This window comes from Zootoca vivipara, chromosome 11, assembly GCF_963506605.1.
Source record: "Zootoca vivipara chromosome 11, rZooViv1.1, whole genome shotgun sequence".
NCBI classification, from domain to species: Eukaryota; Metazoa; Chordata; class Lepidosauria; order Squamata; family Lacertidae; genus Zootoca; species Zootoca vivipara.
In genome coordinates this window covers 61,295,795-61,314,682 of record NC_083286.1, presented here as the reverse complement: position 1 = coordinate 61,314,682, position 18,888 = coordinate 61,295,795, and the positions used below count along the sequence as shown (strand labels likewise).

At 50.8% G+C, this 18,888-nt stretch overlaps 1 protein-coding gene across 1 annotated transcript; it reads left to right on the top strand.

Annotated features, from left to right (window-relative positions):
• The first annotated feature begins 8,512 nt into the window (after positions 1–8,512).
• On the top strand, positions 8,513–16,392 carry LOC118077313 (uncharacterized). The gene is made up of 2 exons (XM_035100915.2): positions 8,513–8,736; positions 15,945–16,392. Exons 1-2 carry the CDS (start codon positions 8,513–8,515, stop codon positions 16,390–16,392), a joined length of 672 nt encoding a protein of 223 aa, XP_034956806.2.
• The last annotated feature ends 2,496 nt before the right edge of the window (positions 16,393–18,888 follow it).

Here is an 18,888-nt window from a genome sequence, read left to right as displayed (position 1 = left end):
GTCAGCTGGGCTGTGGAGCAAGGGAGGTGGTGTCTGCTATCGGACAAGCAGCCCCTAAAGTGTACCAGTTTAGGAGGCAGTTTGGGGGTCAGGGGAGTAGCGTTGAGACTGGCAGGGCCCAGAGGAAGTGGGCAAAGGCACCTGGTGGTTCAGGTGGCAGAGCTTGGCTATGCCTGGTAGTTTAGGGGGGCGAGGTGGAGATTGATATATTCAAGACAAAACAAATAGCTCTCAGGCCAAGCTGAAAAATGGCCTGTCTCCCTTACTTCTGGACCTGGTTCTTTCCCCTGGAGCTTCCACAAAGGAGTCCTCAAATGAGCCCGGAGACTGAACCACTCTGTTTTCATCCACAGCACCAATGGCCAGGATTGGATCTAGCTGAAAAGTGCTGAGATGGGTTAAATAATTTTAATTAACCTGTGGTGACCCACTTCTTTACCCAGGAGGCAGGGATTGCCCCCAACCTGGATCTCTTTACAAGAGGATCAGACAAATTCAAACAGAAGAGGGCTATACTCTGTCTCCACAGTCGGAGGCAGCAATACTTCCCAATTGCTGTAAAACTCAAGCAGAGAGAGGGCTCCTGTACTCTAATCCTACTTGCGGGTTTCTCTCTGGTTGGCCCCTGTGAGAACAGGATGCTGGACTAGATGGGCCATTGGCCTGATCCAGCAGGCTCCCCTTATGAAAGGCCCAGGTAGGAGAGGAATGGAGAACCTGTGCCCCCAACTATTTATGGACTCGGACTCCTGTCAGGTCAGAGGGCCATAAGTTTCCTACCTCTAAAGTAGTCTCTTTAACGCAGCCAGCCGAAGAGGGAGAGGTGGAAGAAATTGTGCACGGGGTGCGGTTTGCCCACAAGGATCCAGAAAGCTTTGCAAACTTGGTGGACTCAGAAATGCTGACCAAAAGTTAGAAAAGATCAGGATTAGGCTTTGGAACAGAGGTTGCAGCTTGCTGCCCTTTTGAGGATGTGGAATTAACAACGTCCACCAGCTGCAGCTACAATGGACAAAGATTATGGGATTGTTTTAAGAGTACCTGGTAGCAGTTCCTCTTCCAGATGATGCCAGCAGATTTCAGGCATTTGCAAAAATTTTGCAGCATATATATGCATACCATAAGATTGTCGTATTCTTGATTGCTTTTCTTCCTGCAAATGCTGAGGCGTCTCCCCAAAGGAAACCAGATTACTTCTCTTTAATCTCTTGTGTACAAGTCTGCCCTGTAATCCTTTTATAGGGAGGAATTAATCCATTATTCATTTGTTTGTTTTGTCTGATTGGGATTTGTAAATCTGCTTTGCAATTCACATCGAGTTCCTAAAGTGGGGAGCAGCATTCAGAACTGAACTCGTATATCTCCTGTTTCCCCTAAGCAATCATGGGCCTGATATAAACCCAAGCAGATTCCATCGCACGTTGGCGGTTAAAAGTCTGATTAATGGGATGGCTCAGCAGCCGCTCTAGGAGGTGACCTCTCTCAAGAAGGGATGAGTTCCACAAACTCAACAGAACATGCTCTATTAACTTTCAAGGACGGTCCAAAAAGGAAATCCCTGGAGCAGCAACTGGTTTCTGGTTTTCGGTTATCAGTATGGTGCAGCGGGGTGTGTCTTGGGGACATATCGGAATGGAGGTGGAAACCTTTAACAGTAAGGAGTAGATGCTTCAGATTGCACAGAACATATTTGTTCCTTTTGTTTATTTAAAAACATATTCTGCGTAATACCTTAAAATCTTGATTGGCAAGATGAAATGTTCTGCAGGCTATTTCCCACCTTTTCTCACTTCACAGAGGAAGCAGCAGAATACAAGGGGTTAATAGTGAGCTGGAACCCACAACAGCACCCCCCAACTTGGTGCCCCTGCTGTTGTAGGCAAAGCAACACCAGGCAAGGTCAGGCTTGCTTCGCAATGTCTAGTTACATTCAGGCCCTGTTCTCTGAGCTCTCCAGTGCTGATTTGCACCTCTCCACCTTCGGGTCCCGTGCCAGGGTCTCTCGTACTGCTCTCTTAAAAAGAGAGATGGAAGAATGGAAGAAATTCCGAGAGTATGTTAAAGAGAATTATAAAAGTTTAAAGACTCTGGCGGGCATGTGTTAGAACCTACAAAGTTGATGTTTCTAAGTTATTCTTTTTCGGTTAATCTTTTAAGCTGTCACGGTTGTGTTATGTCTCTCTAAAATGCGCGAACTAAAGGGAACTATACCTTATACCAAAGGGAGGAGGGAAGTTTGAATCTGTTAGAAACTGATAAAGATACAATGCTGGAGTTATCAAGTTGTTGTAAAAAGTTTAATGGAAAAATCAATAAAAACTTACTTAAAAAACAATAATTAAAAAAAAGAGAGAGAGAGATGGAACGTGGAATCCAGATGGCAGGGAGAGCGTTGCATCTGTCAAAGTCACTAATAGAAAGCAACAGAGCCTGGTGAAATCGCATTAGCTGCTTGCTGCATCTTATTAAACAGCCTGGGAGGAGAGCTCTAGGAGCCTTATTCTGGAGTGTGTGTGTGTGAGAGAGAGAGATTCTCAAATGTTAACTAGAGCCTGTAAGTTGAAGATTCCTCTATCCATTTCATATCCATATGCAAACATCAGCCTTCGCCTCTGCAGCTGCTGGTTGTGGCTCCATCCTTTTTGTGTTTTGCTCTTCCCTGCATTATTCTGAGCCGTGACCTTCCTTCACACGGTGCATATTTAAGCTGTGGAACTCCCTCCCACAGGAGGCAGCAATGGCCACCAACATCGATGGCTTTAAAAAACGACCAAATTCATGGAAGAGAGGGTGGTCGATCGCTGACAGTTGGAGGCAGCAATGTTTCTCAATACCAGTCGCTGGAAACTGCAGGAGGGGAGAGGGCTCTGCTCTTGCGCTCGGATCCAGCGTGCATCTGGTCAGCCACTGTGAGAACAGGATGCTGGAGTGGATGGGCCATGAGCCTGATCCAGAAGGGATCTTCTTAACGTTCTTGCACAGTAATTTCACTATTTCATTGCAAGGAAACACAGTTGTCTAAGGCTTCGCAGGATGTGCATTCATCTGTGTGCGCAGTAAAAGAAAGCTGCATGCACTTGCCACACATGGCAATTTACTGGCTTGCCAGCTTTTCCTAGTGAGTATGTAGGAAATTTACTGTATCCCATTTGAAAAAGCCTTCAAGTTCCAGACTCTCTTGGCTGGGATGTGGTGCCCGGGGCTGGTGAGAGTTGTACTCAGAAACACTTGGAGAGTGGCAGGTTGGGGCAGGCTGTATGGGCAGCCTTTTCAAGTTCCCACCCACATTTAACAGCTTTATTAATCTAACTCCATGTCCCGCCCCATTTTCAAAGGCCACTTGGATGAATAAAGATGAAAGCGTGGCGTGCTGTTTCATGATAATAATCTCCCCGCTCTGTTCTCAAAATCTTTTAAAGGGAGATCAAGGCCTCTCAGAATGCTCCTACTGAACAATTATGAGTGTTCTTTGCTTCCTTGATGTTCACTTGAGCTCAAAATGCAAAAAAATAAATAAAACCTGCTGGAATTTTGCTGCAATGGGAAGGCCCTGAAGGGAAGGAGCCTGGAGACTGGACAGGCAAACAGCTCACAAAAGGACCACCATTCGAAGGCAGGGGAGGAGAGCTGTCCTTGCATGTAGTGTTGCAGAACACAGGAACTGGTTTTATGGGATTGTCAGGCTGGACAGCTGGAATATGTTGTCTTTTTATGTGTGTGTTGTTTTTACTAGAACCCCAAGATCTACCAGAGAGATCCAGCAGCAAAAGCCCTACAGTTAGAACTGAAGGCCAGGGCACCTCAGAGCACACTTTTAGGCTGGGCATTTATTTTCCGTACCAGAACTGAACTGAGTTTGCATTTCTGCCACACAAACATCTTAATACGGTTCATTTCATTTCAGCCGCCCGATTCACTTGGGGAAATTGCTTTGCTCTTGCCATTGTTAAAACCATTTTGAGGTCAGAAATCCTACAGCAGATCAGCCATAGAACTCCCCACTGGATCCTGATTCAACTTCTGCAACCCCCCAGGGTTAAAACAGCTTCCTACACAATATGGTACAATTAGTGTGTGGTAATGCAATTTAATACACACCAGTTTTTATTAGTACAATTTAGTACATGGCGCAAAAGAAAAAAGGAATGAGGAGGGAAGAGGAAAGCAAGCCCTGGAGCAGCAGCCACTTTCTTTAGCTTCTGAAGCAGGGCAGCGTTTAAGGACAAGGAAACAACAGAATCGTGGAGATGGAAGGAACCTCACCAGATTCAGCTTGCCGCTGATGCAGAAAATCCATGGCTACAGCATCTCTGCGGAATTCGAAACAAAATAGACAAATATGCAAATGCCCAATTTTGCAGCTGGCATAACGGAGTCGGCTGGAGGCAGGTTAGTCGCAAGCACGAAGAACCCGGCATTGTTTCAGAACTGCCATGTTCCCAGAGCCCTGCCAACTCAAAATAATAATAATAATAATAATTATTTATTATTTATACCCCGCCCATCTGGCTGGCTTTCCCCAGCCACTCTGGGCAGCTTCCAACAGAACACTAAAATACAATCTCTCATTAAAAGTCAATCTCTCTTTGCCAATGCTGTCCAAATTAGTGACAGTCCACTGAACAGAAATGCCGCCAGCCCTCTCCACCATGCAGTTTTGGTTCCACCCAGAAGATGGCAGAAGCGACACAATGTCCAGTATTATAGATAGCTTTGCAAAGTTCTCCCCTCCTAGGTTCCACAACAATCCACAAAGGGGTCAGCAGGAGAAATCATCAGCGGTGGGGGACCCCTCTGGCTCTGAGAGCCAATGGTCAGGCACAATCTGCATTCTAATGGACACAGGTAGAGTGGTACCTCAGTTTAAGTACACAATTGGTTCCGGAAGTCTGTACTTAACCTGAAGCGAACTTTCCTATTGAATTGCAACTCATTAGCAAGCTTAAAACCATGGAGCCACCTGGAATGAACAGAGACATAGGATTCTTATCTCATTATACATGATCAAGCTTTCCTTAGTACCTCAGCCCTTGCTCCCCCCCTCCACAAGACCAATTGCAGTCATTAACAGTCGTTAACAGCCATCAACAGGTTTACCACTCCTATCAGCCCATCACCCATTCCCATCACCCCCACCCCCCACCCTCTGAATATACATAAGGGTCTGGCGACTTCTGTTCCAGTGTATCTGATGAAGTGTGCATGCACACGAAAGCTCATACCAAAATAAAAACTTAGTTGGTCTTTAAGGTGCTACTGAAGGAATTTTTTTATTTTGTTTCCCATTGAAAGTAATGGAAAGTGGATTAATCTGTTCCAGACGGGTCCACAGAGTACTTAAACGGAAAATACTCAAACCGAAGCGTAATTAAACCGAGGTATGACTGTATTCGGTGCTTTTTCCCCTGGGGAATGCATACCCCTAAACATTTTGTGAATCTTAAGTTTGGCCCCACTGAGGGTCAGTATTTCAATATGAGTAGGAAAATGAGAGTACTGTACCCCTAAACATTTTTTTAAGAAAAACAGCAGATATGATTGGCCTGTTCTGATGTAGCAGCTGGGTTTTTCAAATGTTGCATTCCGACTAAACATTAGAAATAACTTTCTGAGGGTAGGAGCTGTTCAATAGTGGAAGCTGCTGGTCTCTCCTTCATTGCAGGTTTTTAAGCAGAGGTTGGATGGCCATCTGCCGGGGATTCTTTAGCTGTGATACCTGCATTGCCGGGGGCTGGACTAGATGTCCCCTGGGGGTCCCCTCCAACTCTATGATTCTACAAATTAGCTAATGCAGGACAGAGTGTAGAAGTCAAAGCTATTAAAGATGAATGTTCATTCTGGCCAACAGAAGAATCGAAACAATGTGGGGATCGAAATTGCAAACACATGCGGGAAATACGAAAAAGCCACATGATTTAAGCCTTGCTGGCTGCAGAGTCTTCCGCTCTGGCCAATACATTGCCATTGTTCTGCCATTTCCACCGATGGCTTTTTCTTGGGGTTCTAAATCAAGACTCTCAGCCAGAGTCTCCTGTTGCGGTGATAAATGGGTTATTTTATCTCACGCTGGTTTTATATATGGATGTAACTGGATATTTTAAATAAAAATAAAAAAATTCCTTCAGTAGCACCTTAAAGACCAACTAAGTTTATATTTTGGTATGAGCTTTCGTGTGCATGCACACTTCTTCAGATACACAGAGTGTGCATGCACACGAAAGCTCATACCAAAATATAAACTTAGTTGGTCTTTAAGGTGCTACTGAAGGAATTTTTTTATTTTGCTTCGACTCAGACCAACACGGCTACCTACCTGTAACTGGATATTTTAAGGTTTCATTGTTATATGGTTTTCTTTGCTGGCAAACCCCTTTCGAGGGGCAGCCTTGCCGAAAAAGCACCACAGAAGGCTTTGAAATAATAATAATAAAAATCTTAAAAGCAATGCACGTTTCTCTGAAGATGGCAGTCAGCACACTGTGACGGTTCTGTCTCTGGTTCCTCTGTGCGTTCCCGTCCGTGGGATCAAACCAGCCTCTCCTGTTGTTTATGTTTTTTATCCATTTCTTGGTACTGCTGTTTCAATTAAAATGGCTGCTTCCCATATTATTGGCCCCATCAATCACATGGGCAAATTTGTCGTTTATCCTAAATTAGAAAGAAAAAAGCAAGCTCCTGGCATCTCTTGAAGGCAGCGACCTGGGCAGGCGGCTCCTCTGAAGAACTCCTTCCCCACCTCCTCTTCCTCTTCCTTTCTCTGGATGCTGAAGCACACACAGGGCTGTCCTTAGACAACCTCTGCTCCTTCCTCTGCGGATTCCTTTGGCCTAACTTTCCTTGTGCCCCCACCCAGTCTGAGTCCTGCACAGATGATGCCAGCCTCCCTCGCCCAACCAGGCAGTCCACAGGAAAGAAGGCAAGAAGCACCAGAAGCCATAAAAACAGCCACATCTTAAGACCATAAGAAGAGCCCATCAATAATAATAATAATAATAATAATAATAATAATAATAATAATAATAATATTTATACCACGCCCATCTGGCCGGGTTCCCCCAGCCACTCTGGGCGGCTTCCAACAAAATATTAAAATACAGAAAATCCATCAAACATTAAAAGCTTCCCTAAACAGGGATGCCTTAAGATGCCTTCTAAAGGTCTGGTAATTGTTATTCTCTTTGACATCTGGTGGGAGGCCGTTCCACAGGGCAGGCGTCACTACTGAGAAGGCCCTCTGCCTTCTCAGTAACTTGCCTGTAACTTGGCTTCTCGTAGAAGGCCCTCGGTGCTGGACCTCAGTGTCCAGGCAGAAGGATGGAGGTGGAGACGCTCCTTCAGGTATACTGGACTTGAGGCCGTTTAGGACTTTAAAGGTCAGCATTCAACACTTCGAATTGTGCTCGGAAACGTACTGGGAGCCAATGTAGGTTTTTCAGGACCGGTGTTATGTGGTCTCGGCGGCCGCTCCCAATCACCAGTCTAGCTGCCGCATCCTGGATTATATCTATTATCATTCACTTATTTTTACTGCGTTTAAATCGCAGAACTGCTCCCAGTTCTGTGGAACTCCCTTCCACTTGAGGTCAGAGCAGGCCCCCTCCATGTTGAACTGGGAGGGAGGGCCTTCTTGGTAGTGGCTCCCTCCCTGTGGAACACCTCCCTTCATATGTTAAGGAGATAAAGAACTACTGTACACAACTTTTAAAAGACATCTGAAGGCAGCCCTTTGCAGGGATGTTTTTAATGTTTGACGGTTTTTATTATGTTTTTATACCTGCTGGAAGCTGCCCAGAGGGGAGGGGGAAACTCAGCCAGATGGGTAGGGTATAAATATTATCATTATTATATATTATTGTTGTTTAGTCGTTTAGTCATGTCCGACTCTTCGTGACCCCATGGACCATAGCACGCCAGGCACTCCTGTCTTCCAGTAATAATTATATATTACTGGGGACTTCTTCATCCCAGCAGGAATTTTAACAGGCAGTTCGATTATGCAGCTTTAACTGATTCCCCACCCCCACCCCACCCCCTTTGCATCCTTCTTGACTGCTTATACGCGATTGTACTGAAATGGCATCCAAATCCTTTATATCAAATAAAATAAAGAAAAGCTCCCCCTGCCCCCCCTCCCAAACACCTACAGCCTTCTCATTTTGATCCTACTGTAGAGAGAAGAATTCACTTGTTGGAACAACCATATTACTTATAAATTCACATATTGTATTATGTCACAGTTTCAAGCATCCCTCCCCCTTTCCCCCTTTCCTTCACTTTATTTTTCGATTAAAAAAACAAAGAAGCCACTCTGCACATGCTTCTCCTCCAGACGTCGCCGCGAAAAGCGAAACCGAGCCGCCGCCGCGCGAACCTTCCCGCGGTTCGCCTCCGCTCCGCGATCCCGTCCCGCCGCCGCCGCCGCCGCGCGGTCTCCGCCTCCCCGCGCCCAGCCTGGGCCGGCAGCTGGTGCTCACGTGCGGCGAGGCCGAGGGGGCGCGGCCTGGGCGGGCCAATGGGCTCCCCGCCAGCGAGAGCGCAGCCAATGGCGGGGCGGGGGCGGAGCGTCCTGCAGCCCTCCCGGCCCGCGGAGGAGAGCGCGAGTCAGGCGGGGGCCGGTCCAGCGGCGGAGGCGACGGCGGGAGTCCACGGACGGACGGACGGAGGGAAGGAAGGAAGGCCGGCCAGGCAACCAGCCCCGCCAACAGCGTCGCATCTGCGGGGACTACTCTCTGCCCGGTGAGTGCCTGGGGATGAATGGAAGTGACGAGAGAGCCTCTGAGCGCGAGCAGAGCGCCCGCCGAGCCGCCCTTGGCACGGAAAGCGCGCCCGGAGAGGGAGGAAGCGGGCCGGGGCGCCGGGGGTTCTAAGTCGGGGAAGACGGGATCGCCCCCATCCGAGGGACTGGGGCTGGAGGTGGCAGGTCGGGGATCCGCCTTTGCCCCCGTCTGCTTTTGCCGTCGCGGGTAGACTGCCCCTGGACCTGGAGGTTGCGCTTCTGCCCGCAGCCAGGACCGCGCCTCGAAGTGCGTCCCCACGGCACTTTGGACGCGCGTCATTGCCCCTCGTGGAGCGCCGCTTCCCAGGCGCCCCGGACCAACGGGCGCGCCCAGAATTCTTCGGGGCGGGAAGGTGCTGCCAAGGTGTGAACGCAGCTCCTTATGGATCCCACCCCCACGAAGCTCCCCTGCTTCTCCCACTAAACGGCCCTCCATCCGTGATGTAGTTTTTGGCTGAGGCCACTTTGAGCTGTGGGGGTGCGGGTGCGGGTGCAAAGCTCTGCCCCTCCAGGCCTGGCCCTTTTGACTTTGCTCCTGAAAGGGAGGGGCGCTGGCAGCCGGCCCTCCCCAGATCCTTACCTGCCAATTTTCACCTGGCTCTGCACAGGTGAATTCTGAACTTCTTCTGGGCTGAGGGGGGGGGGCCTCCAGGAATGTAGGAATCCCCCTAGGAATCCCAAGTTACAAAAAGTGCCCAGCCGCTCCATCAGCTCACCCGGCCGTGGTCCCAGGAGGAAGAGGTCTGTCCAAGGGCTCGATTCTTTGGGAGCAAATGCACTACAAAACCTGGAGATGCTAGGGATTGGGCTGGGCACCTGTGGTGGCCAAAGAAAATATTGGGCACTGCCAATGAGCTATGATGGCGCCCGACCCCTTCCAAAGAGAGGGGAAATAGCAGGGGAAATTGCAGGGTATGTCAAATAGCCTTGCACTGTGTGGGGTGGGGGCAATATGTGTCAAGTTAAAGAGCCAATGCAGACACTTGGAATTGACGAACAGAGAAGTGCTGGTCCTTGTTTTGTGTGTGAAAGGTCCAGAGTTGTTTCTGGCACATCCCATTACCAGGGGTCAGCAAACTTATTCAGCAGGGGGCCGGTCCACTGTCCCTGAGACCTTGTAGGAGGCTGGACTATATGGTTTTTTGGGGGGGGGGAATGAATGAATTCCTATGCCCCACAAATAACCCAGAGATGCATTTTAAACAAAAGCACATATTCTACTCATGTAAAAACAAGCTGATTCCCGGACCATCCGTGGGCCGGATTGAGAAGGCGATTGGACCAGATCCGGCCCCCAGGCCTTAGTTTGCCTACCCATGCATTAAACCTATTCAAAATCTATGGTCAATAATCTCTTCATTAGGCCAGCCGAACTGTAGAAATTTGTTTTTTCTTTCTTTCTTTTCATGGGAAAAGCTGGCTTCCTTTGCATTTCCCTACATTGGACTGAACTTTTGGGAAGCAGGTGTCCTTCAGAAGATACCCAGTTTCCCCAGCATGGTAGCCTACTCTCCAGATGTTTCGGACTACAACTTCCATCAGCCCAAGCAGGTGTGGGATTTGTAGTACCTTAGCATCGGGGAGCCAAAAGGTCCCCCACACCTGCAGAAGGTTGAATCATGGAAGTCTGGGTTTGTGTCACACAGGTATGAGGCCCCCATTCAATCTCCTGCTGGAAGTCCTGCAAAGTTGGAGAAGTTTGGGATAGTTGGGTCAACAGATTTAATTTTCTATAAGGCAGTCATATCTGTAAAAAAACAGGCATTGTTGTGATCGACCTCAGAAAGCCGTTGTGAGGGCAAAACACCATCCAAATTTCCAAGGCATTTTGCAGTACGAAGTTTTGCAACAGCAGTGAGAAACCTCTCTCGGAAATTGCTGAGGGAATGGTTGGCTGGGGCTCCGGGATTGCGAATACCGAGAATAATTCTGGGTGTTGTTCAAGGCAGGTCCTTGCCCCGTATTCCTCAGCCATGAGTAACCAGAGCCAAGCCTAGTGTACAAAAAGGGGCTAGACCTTCTAAATACAAGCAAAATAAAGCGCTAAATTATATATGTGTGCATCTCTAGGGTGATGCAAATAACCCTCATTTGCATAGGGTTCCCCCCCCCCCCGGAATTATCCAGTTCAGAATTTCCTGGGAAACCCGTCTCTGGTCTCGGCACCTGCTGAGGAACAGACTAATGTTGGGGAGCATGTTGCAGCTCTGCTTTTGAACACAGGGCACTCTGGGAGTTGCCTGCCTGGTTAAGGCAGTGCCTGCCGGCATCGTTGCTGCACTCTTGTGCAGAAGGACTTCAGCCAGGCCCTTTTCCTTACTATCGTTCAGCACACCCAACGGCTCCAGGGGATTTTCCAGCCTTGTATTGTTTCAGGCGCCAAAACAGCACCCCTGAGCAGGCATCTCCACCCACAGCCGTGCAAGGAAGACCCAAACAACTGCTAGTTCAGGAGACATTTTCCCATTCAACTTCCACATGCGCTGGCTTCAAGAAACGATTTTCACGCTTCAGTTTCAAAGCCTAACAAGCTGCAGCTGTTTTTTCCTGGGATTGTCTTTCTGAAGGTTGGGGACGAAGACTAGGGAGGGTCTTCTTGGTCCTACTAATTCTTGTTTCTGGATTGAGGCTGAGATGTTCTGGTGTCCGAGACCAAACGGTGAGTTTTGCTCCAGAGCTGGACTTCGGAAACAGCTTTCCCTAGTCCTGAGGTCTGTTCCCTTGGGCCACAGGAACTGCTTGTACCCTTTGGACAGCAACAATTATTTCTTGCGGTAAAGCACGCACAGCAGAGCCTCACTTGCTGCCCCTGGCTCCAGGGGGATTATGGGATGGAGGCGAGAAGACTGCTGATCTTGGCCAGCCTGTTCCTCCAACCTTGCCTGCTCTGTTGCGAGCACCCGGCTGGGCTCAGATAATGAAATCCAGAAACTGCCCAAATCTTGCCTGAAAACTTTCTAACTGGTGCAGGGCCTCTGGCTTCAGGGAGCTGGTGGCGGGTGTGTTTGTCAGGCTCAGTTTGGGTCTGGAATGAGAGTTTTATTTTAACGGAGAGGGAGGAATGTTTTCCAGAGTGACGGAATCGTTTCTCCAGGCCCAGCTTCCCCTGCTCTGCTTTGCAAACTTGGCCTACCTCCTCCTGTTGGAGGAGACAGAAGGATGAAGGCCATAGAAATGTAAGGGAAACCCTGGCGATGGATCAGGCCAAAGGCCTATCTAGCCCAGCAGTTTGTTTTCCATGGGGCCCAACGAGCTGCTTCCAGGGAGCCAGAAGCCAGACTTGAGAGGGGCCCTACTCTAGAATCATAGAATCATAGAAACATAGAGTTGGAAGAGACCACAAGGGCCATCTAGTCCAACCCCCTGCCAAGCAGGAAACACCATCAAAGCATTCTTGACATATGCCTGTCAAGCCTCTGCTTAAAGACCTCCAAAGGAGGAGACTCCACCACACTCCTTGGCAGCAAATTCCACTGTCGAACAGCTCTTACTGTCAGGAAGTTCTTCCTAATGTTTAGGTGGAATCTTCTTTCTTGTAGTTTGAATCCATTGCTCCGTGTCCGCTTCTCTGGAGCAGCAGAAAACAATCTTTCTCCCTCCTCCATGTGACATCCTTTCATATATTTGAACATGGCTATCATATCACCCCTTCTCTTCTCCAGGCTAAACATACCCAGCTCCCTAAGCCGTTCCTCATAAGGCATCGTTTCCAGGCCTTTGACCATTTTGGTTGCCCTCTTCTGGACACGTTCCAGTTTGTTAGTATCCTTCTTGAACTGTGGTGCCCAGAACTGGACACAGTATTCCAGGTGAGGTCTGACCAGAGCAGAATACAGTGGTACTATTACTTCCCTAGATCTAGATGCTATACTCCGATTGATGCAGCCCAGAATTGCATTGGCTTTTTTAGCTGCTGCATCACACTGTTGACTCTAATGCACAAGTCCCCCAGAAACTGCTATTTCAGAGGCACACAGCCACTGTGGCTGGGCGTATTGCTCAGCCCTCATGGCTAGTAGCCACTGGAAGCTTCTTCCTACTCCTCTTCCGTAAGTTTGTCTAATCTCCCTTTGCAGCCCTCCAAGTTGGCAGAAATTATTATTTCTTGTATATATTAGGAGGGAGAAAAATGTTTCTCTTTTCCCTTTCCCCCACTGTGCATAATTTTGTGCCCCTCCATCATTTTCTCCCTTAGTTCCCTCTTTCCTAAGCTAAAACGCTCTCAGCTTTGTCACCTTCCCTTGTGAGAGTTGTGACACCTGTGTTTGTCCGGGGGTTGGGCTGGATGACCCTTGGGGGCCCTTCCAACTCTACAGTGCTACGATTCCATGTCCCAGCCCCCTGGTCACCCAGCTTCTGCTTTTCTGCTCCCTTTGCCATCCCTTTTGAAAGTGCCCTCCAAGGCAGCGTTTCTCAACCGCTGTTCCGCGGCACACTAGTGTGCCGCGAGACGCTGGCTGGTGTGCCGCGACGTGCGGCGACGAGAAGGGCGATTTGCATTGTCACATGCCTGGCGGCCGCCAATACACAACACTGACCCGCCGGAAAGCAATATTTCTCCTCCTCTTTCCCAAAGCTCAGTGCAAACGAGCCTGGCGGCCGCCAATATACAGCTCTGACCCGCCGGACGGCTTGTGAAGCCTTATTACAGGAGATTGCAACCAACACAGCAATTGGCAAGTGTTTCTTACAGTCATAATTATAGTCAATATAGGGCGGCACAGAGTTAAATTTTTTAACTTTTTTAATGGTGGTGTGCCTCGTGATTTTTTTCACGGAACAAGTGTGCCATGGCCCAAAAAAAGGTTGAGAAACACTGCTCCAAGGCCACTGCGGAGTTGTTTGGTCTGAAACTGTCTCTTCTGGAGGTTTCTAAGCTGCCCCTTTTCAAGAGAGGCAGGCAAACTGCTCTTAAGGCAGCGTCTTCCTAGGTTGGGAGGAGGATGCGAGAGGGAGGCCCAGTGATTGCCATTTGGGCTGGAGTGTGTGTGTGTGTGTGTGTGTGTGTGTGGCTGGGTTCCTTTAAGGTCACGGGCTGCACTGATCCCCCGAGACACGAAATGTGGTGGAAGCTTCTGCTGCAGTGGCAGCCCTGGGGCTGGAGCAAAGTGTCAGCTGCTCCAAAAAGCAGCCCAAAGCAGGCTCAGCCGCTCGGAAGGGATTTGGCTGCCAAAGATGGGCCTGCGAAGCGGGATCTCCTCTTCGCGGCGAGCTTGCTTCTGCTTATGTAACTGAGACTGAGTCCGCAAGAGACTTTGGGGCACTCAGATGAGAGCCCGCCCCACCTCTGTGCTCTGTCCCTGGTGGGGACCAAGGCGAGCTGAGCCCATGATGTTGCCCCACAGTGCCCCCAAAAGGGAAAATGGATAGCGTGCCCATGGGATGTTTAATGCGCCTTCCCAGTGCTGCCCCATTTTGGCAAGGGTGCTGTTAGACTACAACTCCCATCATCCCCGAGGGCATTGGCCACACTGACTGGTGGGAGCGGGGATTCTCAAAGCCCCTGGAGGGCACCCCATTGGGGTGGGAAGGCCCTCCTGGCAGGGCTTTTGCATTCTGCTCCGCTAACTGGATTCGGGGCGCATCTGCGTTCGCTCAGAAGTCACCCTCTGTTTTTAATTCACTGCCAGATGCTTAGCCGACAATGCTCAGCTCCGTGGAGACAGTCGTAACTTCTTGGAAGTTCACGATTCCTCAGCTGTTTTGCAAGATGTTCCTGATCAGTGCCTTGCCTTTCCTAAAAGGAGAGTTTTGTTTGGCGGCCGTGAGGCTTGTGTTTCCAACTCTCCTTCCCAGTGCGATGATTCTGTTAAACCCCAGTCGCTCCTGGCTGAAGGGTTTCCTGGGTGCAAGTTTTCCAACCGGCGGGAGGCTGGGAAGGGAGGTAGGGATGGGGTTCAGCACCTTGCAGAATCTGACCCTGGCTATCTGAAGGAGAACAAAGGCTGCACTTGTCCCTGGTGAATGAATGGCCTCCTCTGAGTAGCCGGGGGTGATATTTCCTAGGCGATGGCTCTGTGTTCTCAGCTATCTGGCAGTTCTGGCCTTGCCTTGCTGTGCCAGCTGAGGCCCCCGGCTGCCTTTGCGTGAGAAGCTCCTCAGCATCCAGCCCCTTTAAAACAGGTCGCAACACCAGCATGGAGACACCCCACCCCCACCCCCCGTCACTGCCATGGGTATTTCAATTGCATAATTCAGTTGTCATTTTTGAGGTTTGATGGATTCCAGGTGTTTGGGGGAAGAGGAAAGGCGAGGTTCCAGTTTGTCTGTTAATGGGAGCCACTGGGCAGGGGGGAGGGAAGAGTGTGGAAGCAATGAGGGGGTGAGGCTCTTATGCCCGTCCTAACTCGAACTCAAGGCTCTCTTGGGGTTTCAGGCATTCATCCAATGCCGCCCAGAGGCTCTAAGCATTTCCTCCTCAACCATGAGATGATTTATTATTATTATTATTATTATTATTATTATTATTATTATTATTATTACCCCAGCCATCTGGCTGGGTTGCCCCAGCCACTCTGAGCGGCTTCCAACACATACAAAAACATAACACCAGACATAAAAACTTCCCGATACAGGGCTGCCTTCAGATGTCTTCTAAAAGTTGTGTCTTGTGTCGTCGCTTATCTCCTTGACATCTGATAGGAGGGCGTTCCACGGGGATTTGCCTAAGGCAAGAAAGTCAGCGCACTCCGAACGGCCCACATTTTGGCCTTGTGGGAACCGTGGAGAAGGGAGACATTGTAGAGAAAGGGCAGCAGGACCCCAGTGTCGCCCCTGCGCGAGTGGGTGGCTCCTGGGGGCCACGGGGGGAAGTAGAGGGCCGCACTGTGGCTTAAATGTGGTGGGAGACAAAGAGACAGGATGGAGAAAGACTGCTTAGAGGGGGTGGTGGGGTTTTCAAGGGGGGAGGCAAGGAAGACACGCATCTGAGGGAGGTGTGTTTGGGGCAGGGAGGGGGCAGGCGTGTGAGATCCCAGAGGGGCAGGAGAGTGTGTGCAATGGGGGCACATGCCGTTCTGGGTTCTGTGTGAGACTCGGGAGGTGAGATTTTTGCCAAATGCAGCTTCACGGTGTGGGGAAACCTGCGCCTGCCACGGTGGGATGGGTGTTGGTGTGGGAGAAGCTCCATCCTTTCCTAATGATGCCACGGGCTTTTCTGTTATTGCAGGGATGCCGATGCGGGAACAGAAGCAGCCGTGACCTCCGTTGGCCCCTGCTCTCTGCCTCGGGGGGGGACTCTTCTCGAGCACCGCCATCAAACCGGACCTTTGCAGTTTTGGACAGCGTCTGCAGCAGAACCCACCCAACAGGGAGAGCGAGTTGCCGCCGTTTCGCAGGATGACCTCGGTGGATTCGAAGCCAGTCCTTGTCGCACAAAGAGGAGTGGCATGTGGCGCGTTGACGGCGCTTGCTTAGAAAGTGGGGCTGTGGTTTTTCCACCGGGGGCAAAGCCATGTGGGCCTCTGGCAGCACAGCCCAGGGGTAGGAAGGAGCGTTTCATGGTTCAAGGGAGGGGGAAGGAGAGAAGCAGAAGCGACGGCGCAGGCCCGTCTTCGGAGGGAGCCTGCCAGCTGCGTAAGCAGTGTCACGGCCTGCCTCTCTTAGCTGTGCCCTGACTCAGGATGGGGGCAGGCCTCTCCACCGGGGCAGTCATTGCTATTGTCTTCAACTGCTTCATCGCTTTCCTCATCCTCATCCTCTTCCTCATCCTCTGTAAGGCCTGCCGGACACCATCTTGCCCCGACCAGAGCCCTTCTTCTGAGACGGACGACAGGGGGAACGAGGAGAAGTACTTGCTGCATCCGTGACCCTGCCTGTCCGACAAAAGCCCCCGGAACGGGGATTTCAGCCTCCCCTGTCTAGAACCCAGAAACACTGAGGGAACCGTGGCCTCGTCGCCGGGCAGCTTAGGGACATGGGGCGTTGGCCGTGGCAGCTCTGTGGCCTTCGAGACGTGAGGGCAGGGGTCTCTGGGCCATGGAGGAAGGAGGCCCACGCAGGAGCCCAAAGAAGGCTGAGTGGCGTTCGCAGCTGAGGCGCAGCAGGCGGAGGAACAAGCTGGGCTTGGTTCCGCTGCATTATTCAGGATTGCCTCGCAGAGGACTTGCCTGTACCAAACTCAGGGGCTGGCCCTGTCAAGATGGCGGCCGGCGTGGCAGCACAAAAGCAGCTTTGCTCGGGATCTTCTGGAACGTTCTGTCCCGCCAGCCAGGTTTCGATAAAACCTCGGATGGTTCAGGGTCCCCTTGAGAGAGATTCCTGTTTTCCTCTGGTTGGGGGGCCTCCGCCTCGCCTCTGTCTCTTCGGGGGCCTCAAGGCAGCGCAGTGGTGGAAGGGGAGCAACCGAGCCATGTTCACAGATCAGTGCCTTTTCGGAAGCCGTCTCCTGTGGGCCGCTGAGCACAGACAAAGCGTGAGGGTTTGGGGGGCAGTGCGGAAGAGCACCCTCTTCTCCGATGGATGAGCTGGGCTCCCTCTTTCCAGCAGCTGATGGCGAAACCCGAGGGGGCAGACAAACCTGCTGGGCATTTGCAGGCCAGCCCTGGGTCAAGTAGTTTCTTTCCTCCAGATCTTGCCCCCCCCCATCTCAGTGATGGAAGTAAGGATCCAGGCCCCAAGGGAGGGGGCTTATACAAGTGTGCAGGGCTTGGGTAAAGGCTGGTACCACAGAAGAATGGCAGTACTGGTAGAGATGGAGGAAGGGAGCTGGGATGAGAACGTGAGGTGGATATGATGAAGTGCCTCCTAGGAATTGACCTACCTGCTCCCATGGCTTCAGGATGAGGGCTTGGATGGTCCAGAAACTTTTGAGAATCTGCTCAGGCAAGGAGCGTTCTGTTGCACACCCACCTGCCTTCACCCATCTTTGCGGCCGAGTCTCGGGATCTGTGCGTGTGCATCTCCCTCCCTCCTCCTGGGGGGTCTCAGCCTTTCTCCCCTGCCCCACCCATCACCTTCTCTAAGCAAAGCAAGATCCCCAAGAGGCAGGAGCAAGGCAGGTGAACTAAGTAGAGTGCATGTGGGGCCAGAACTGGGGTGGGTCTGCCTCCCCAAAGCAGAGCTGTTGCAATAAAGAAGGGGGAAGTGAGGGGTTTGGTGCCTGGTGCAGCAGGATTCCCGGGGAGTGTGTATGCTTGTATGGTGGGGGGGGTCTCTGGGGGTCTCTCTGCTTCCTTGTGTTGCTAAGAGGCAGAGAGCTGCTTGTTCCCTTCTCATGCTAATGACTCTCCACTGGGCTTAACACGTCCCTTCCTGACTGATTTTACTGGAATAATGATAATAAAAAAAACTTGCCTAGTTTCTAGCAGACAGAAAACCTCTTGTGCTCTGCTTCTGTTTCCTGTCTCTAAAAGAAACTGCTGGGCTTCCAGGGAGAAGCGGTGGCGGGGGGAGAGGGGTCATGCGCCCCTGAAAAGTGCCCAGCTCCCTTTTGGAGGGAGAGAGGTCAAAGTTGGGTGGGTTGATGGAGGCAGCTGGGAGGCAACCAGCTTCCTCATCCTGGCCGTGACGACAGCTCTACTTGGCTTTCTGCCTCAGCCCTTCATCACGCAAGGGCTTAACTGCACCAGACAGTTCTGTGTCAGCGCCTGGCAGCAGGGGAGCAAAGGCCCCTTGCTCTGCCCTGGGGTGGGCATGTAGGCATGCACAACAGCAGGAGGATGCGGGAGGAGTGAGGGTTAGAGTGGAAGCACCCAGTCTTATTGAACCCGTGTCTGTACCCAGAAGGACAGGCTGAAGCTGGTGCTCGGAGAGCGTCTCGACTTTCTTCCCCTTGTTGAAAGCAGGCCTGGGAGAGGAAGATTATAATTGACACAGGGGCCAAAGGGTTAAAAGGAACGCCCCGGTTTGGCTTGGGCGGCCGTGGGGTGGGCGCATGCCAGTTTGCAAAGATCAGCTAGGCAGCACCAAACTGCGTGACAGGTGTCACACATCCTGTTTGGCCCTTTGTGGGATTCTCAGGAGGGTCTCTTTGGAGAATCATCTTTTTGATCGTAGACATTTTCTCACTCCAAGCCTGCAAGTGGCCTATTCTGCAGAGGGCAGGATTGGGCCTCTTCCTTGTGATCAGCTGGAGAGACAGCTTTGCATACACCCCCCTCTTTCTCCCTCCC

Bases quoted from the DNA above. Each gene is read 5' to 3' on its own strand.
- LOC118077313 (XM_035100915.2), top strand. From the start codon at position 8,513: ATGGGCTCCCCGCCAGCGAGAGCGCAGCCAATGGCGGGGCGGGGGCGG. The intron at 8,737-15,944 runs GTGAGTGCCTGG...CTGTTATTGCAG, and splicing joins CGGGGACTACTCTCTGCCCG to GGATGCCGATGCGGGAACAG.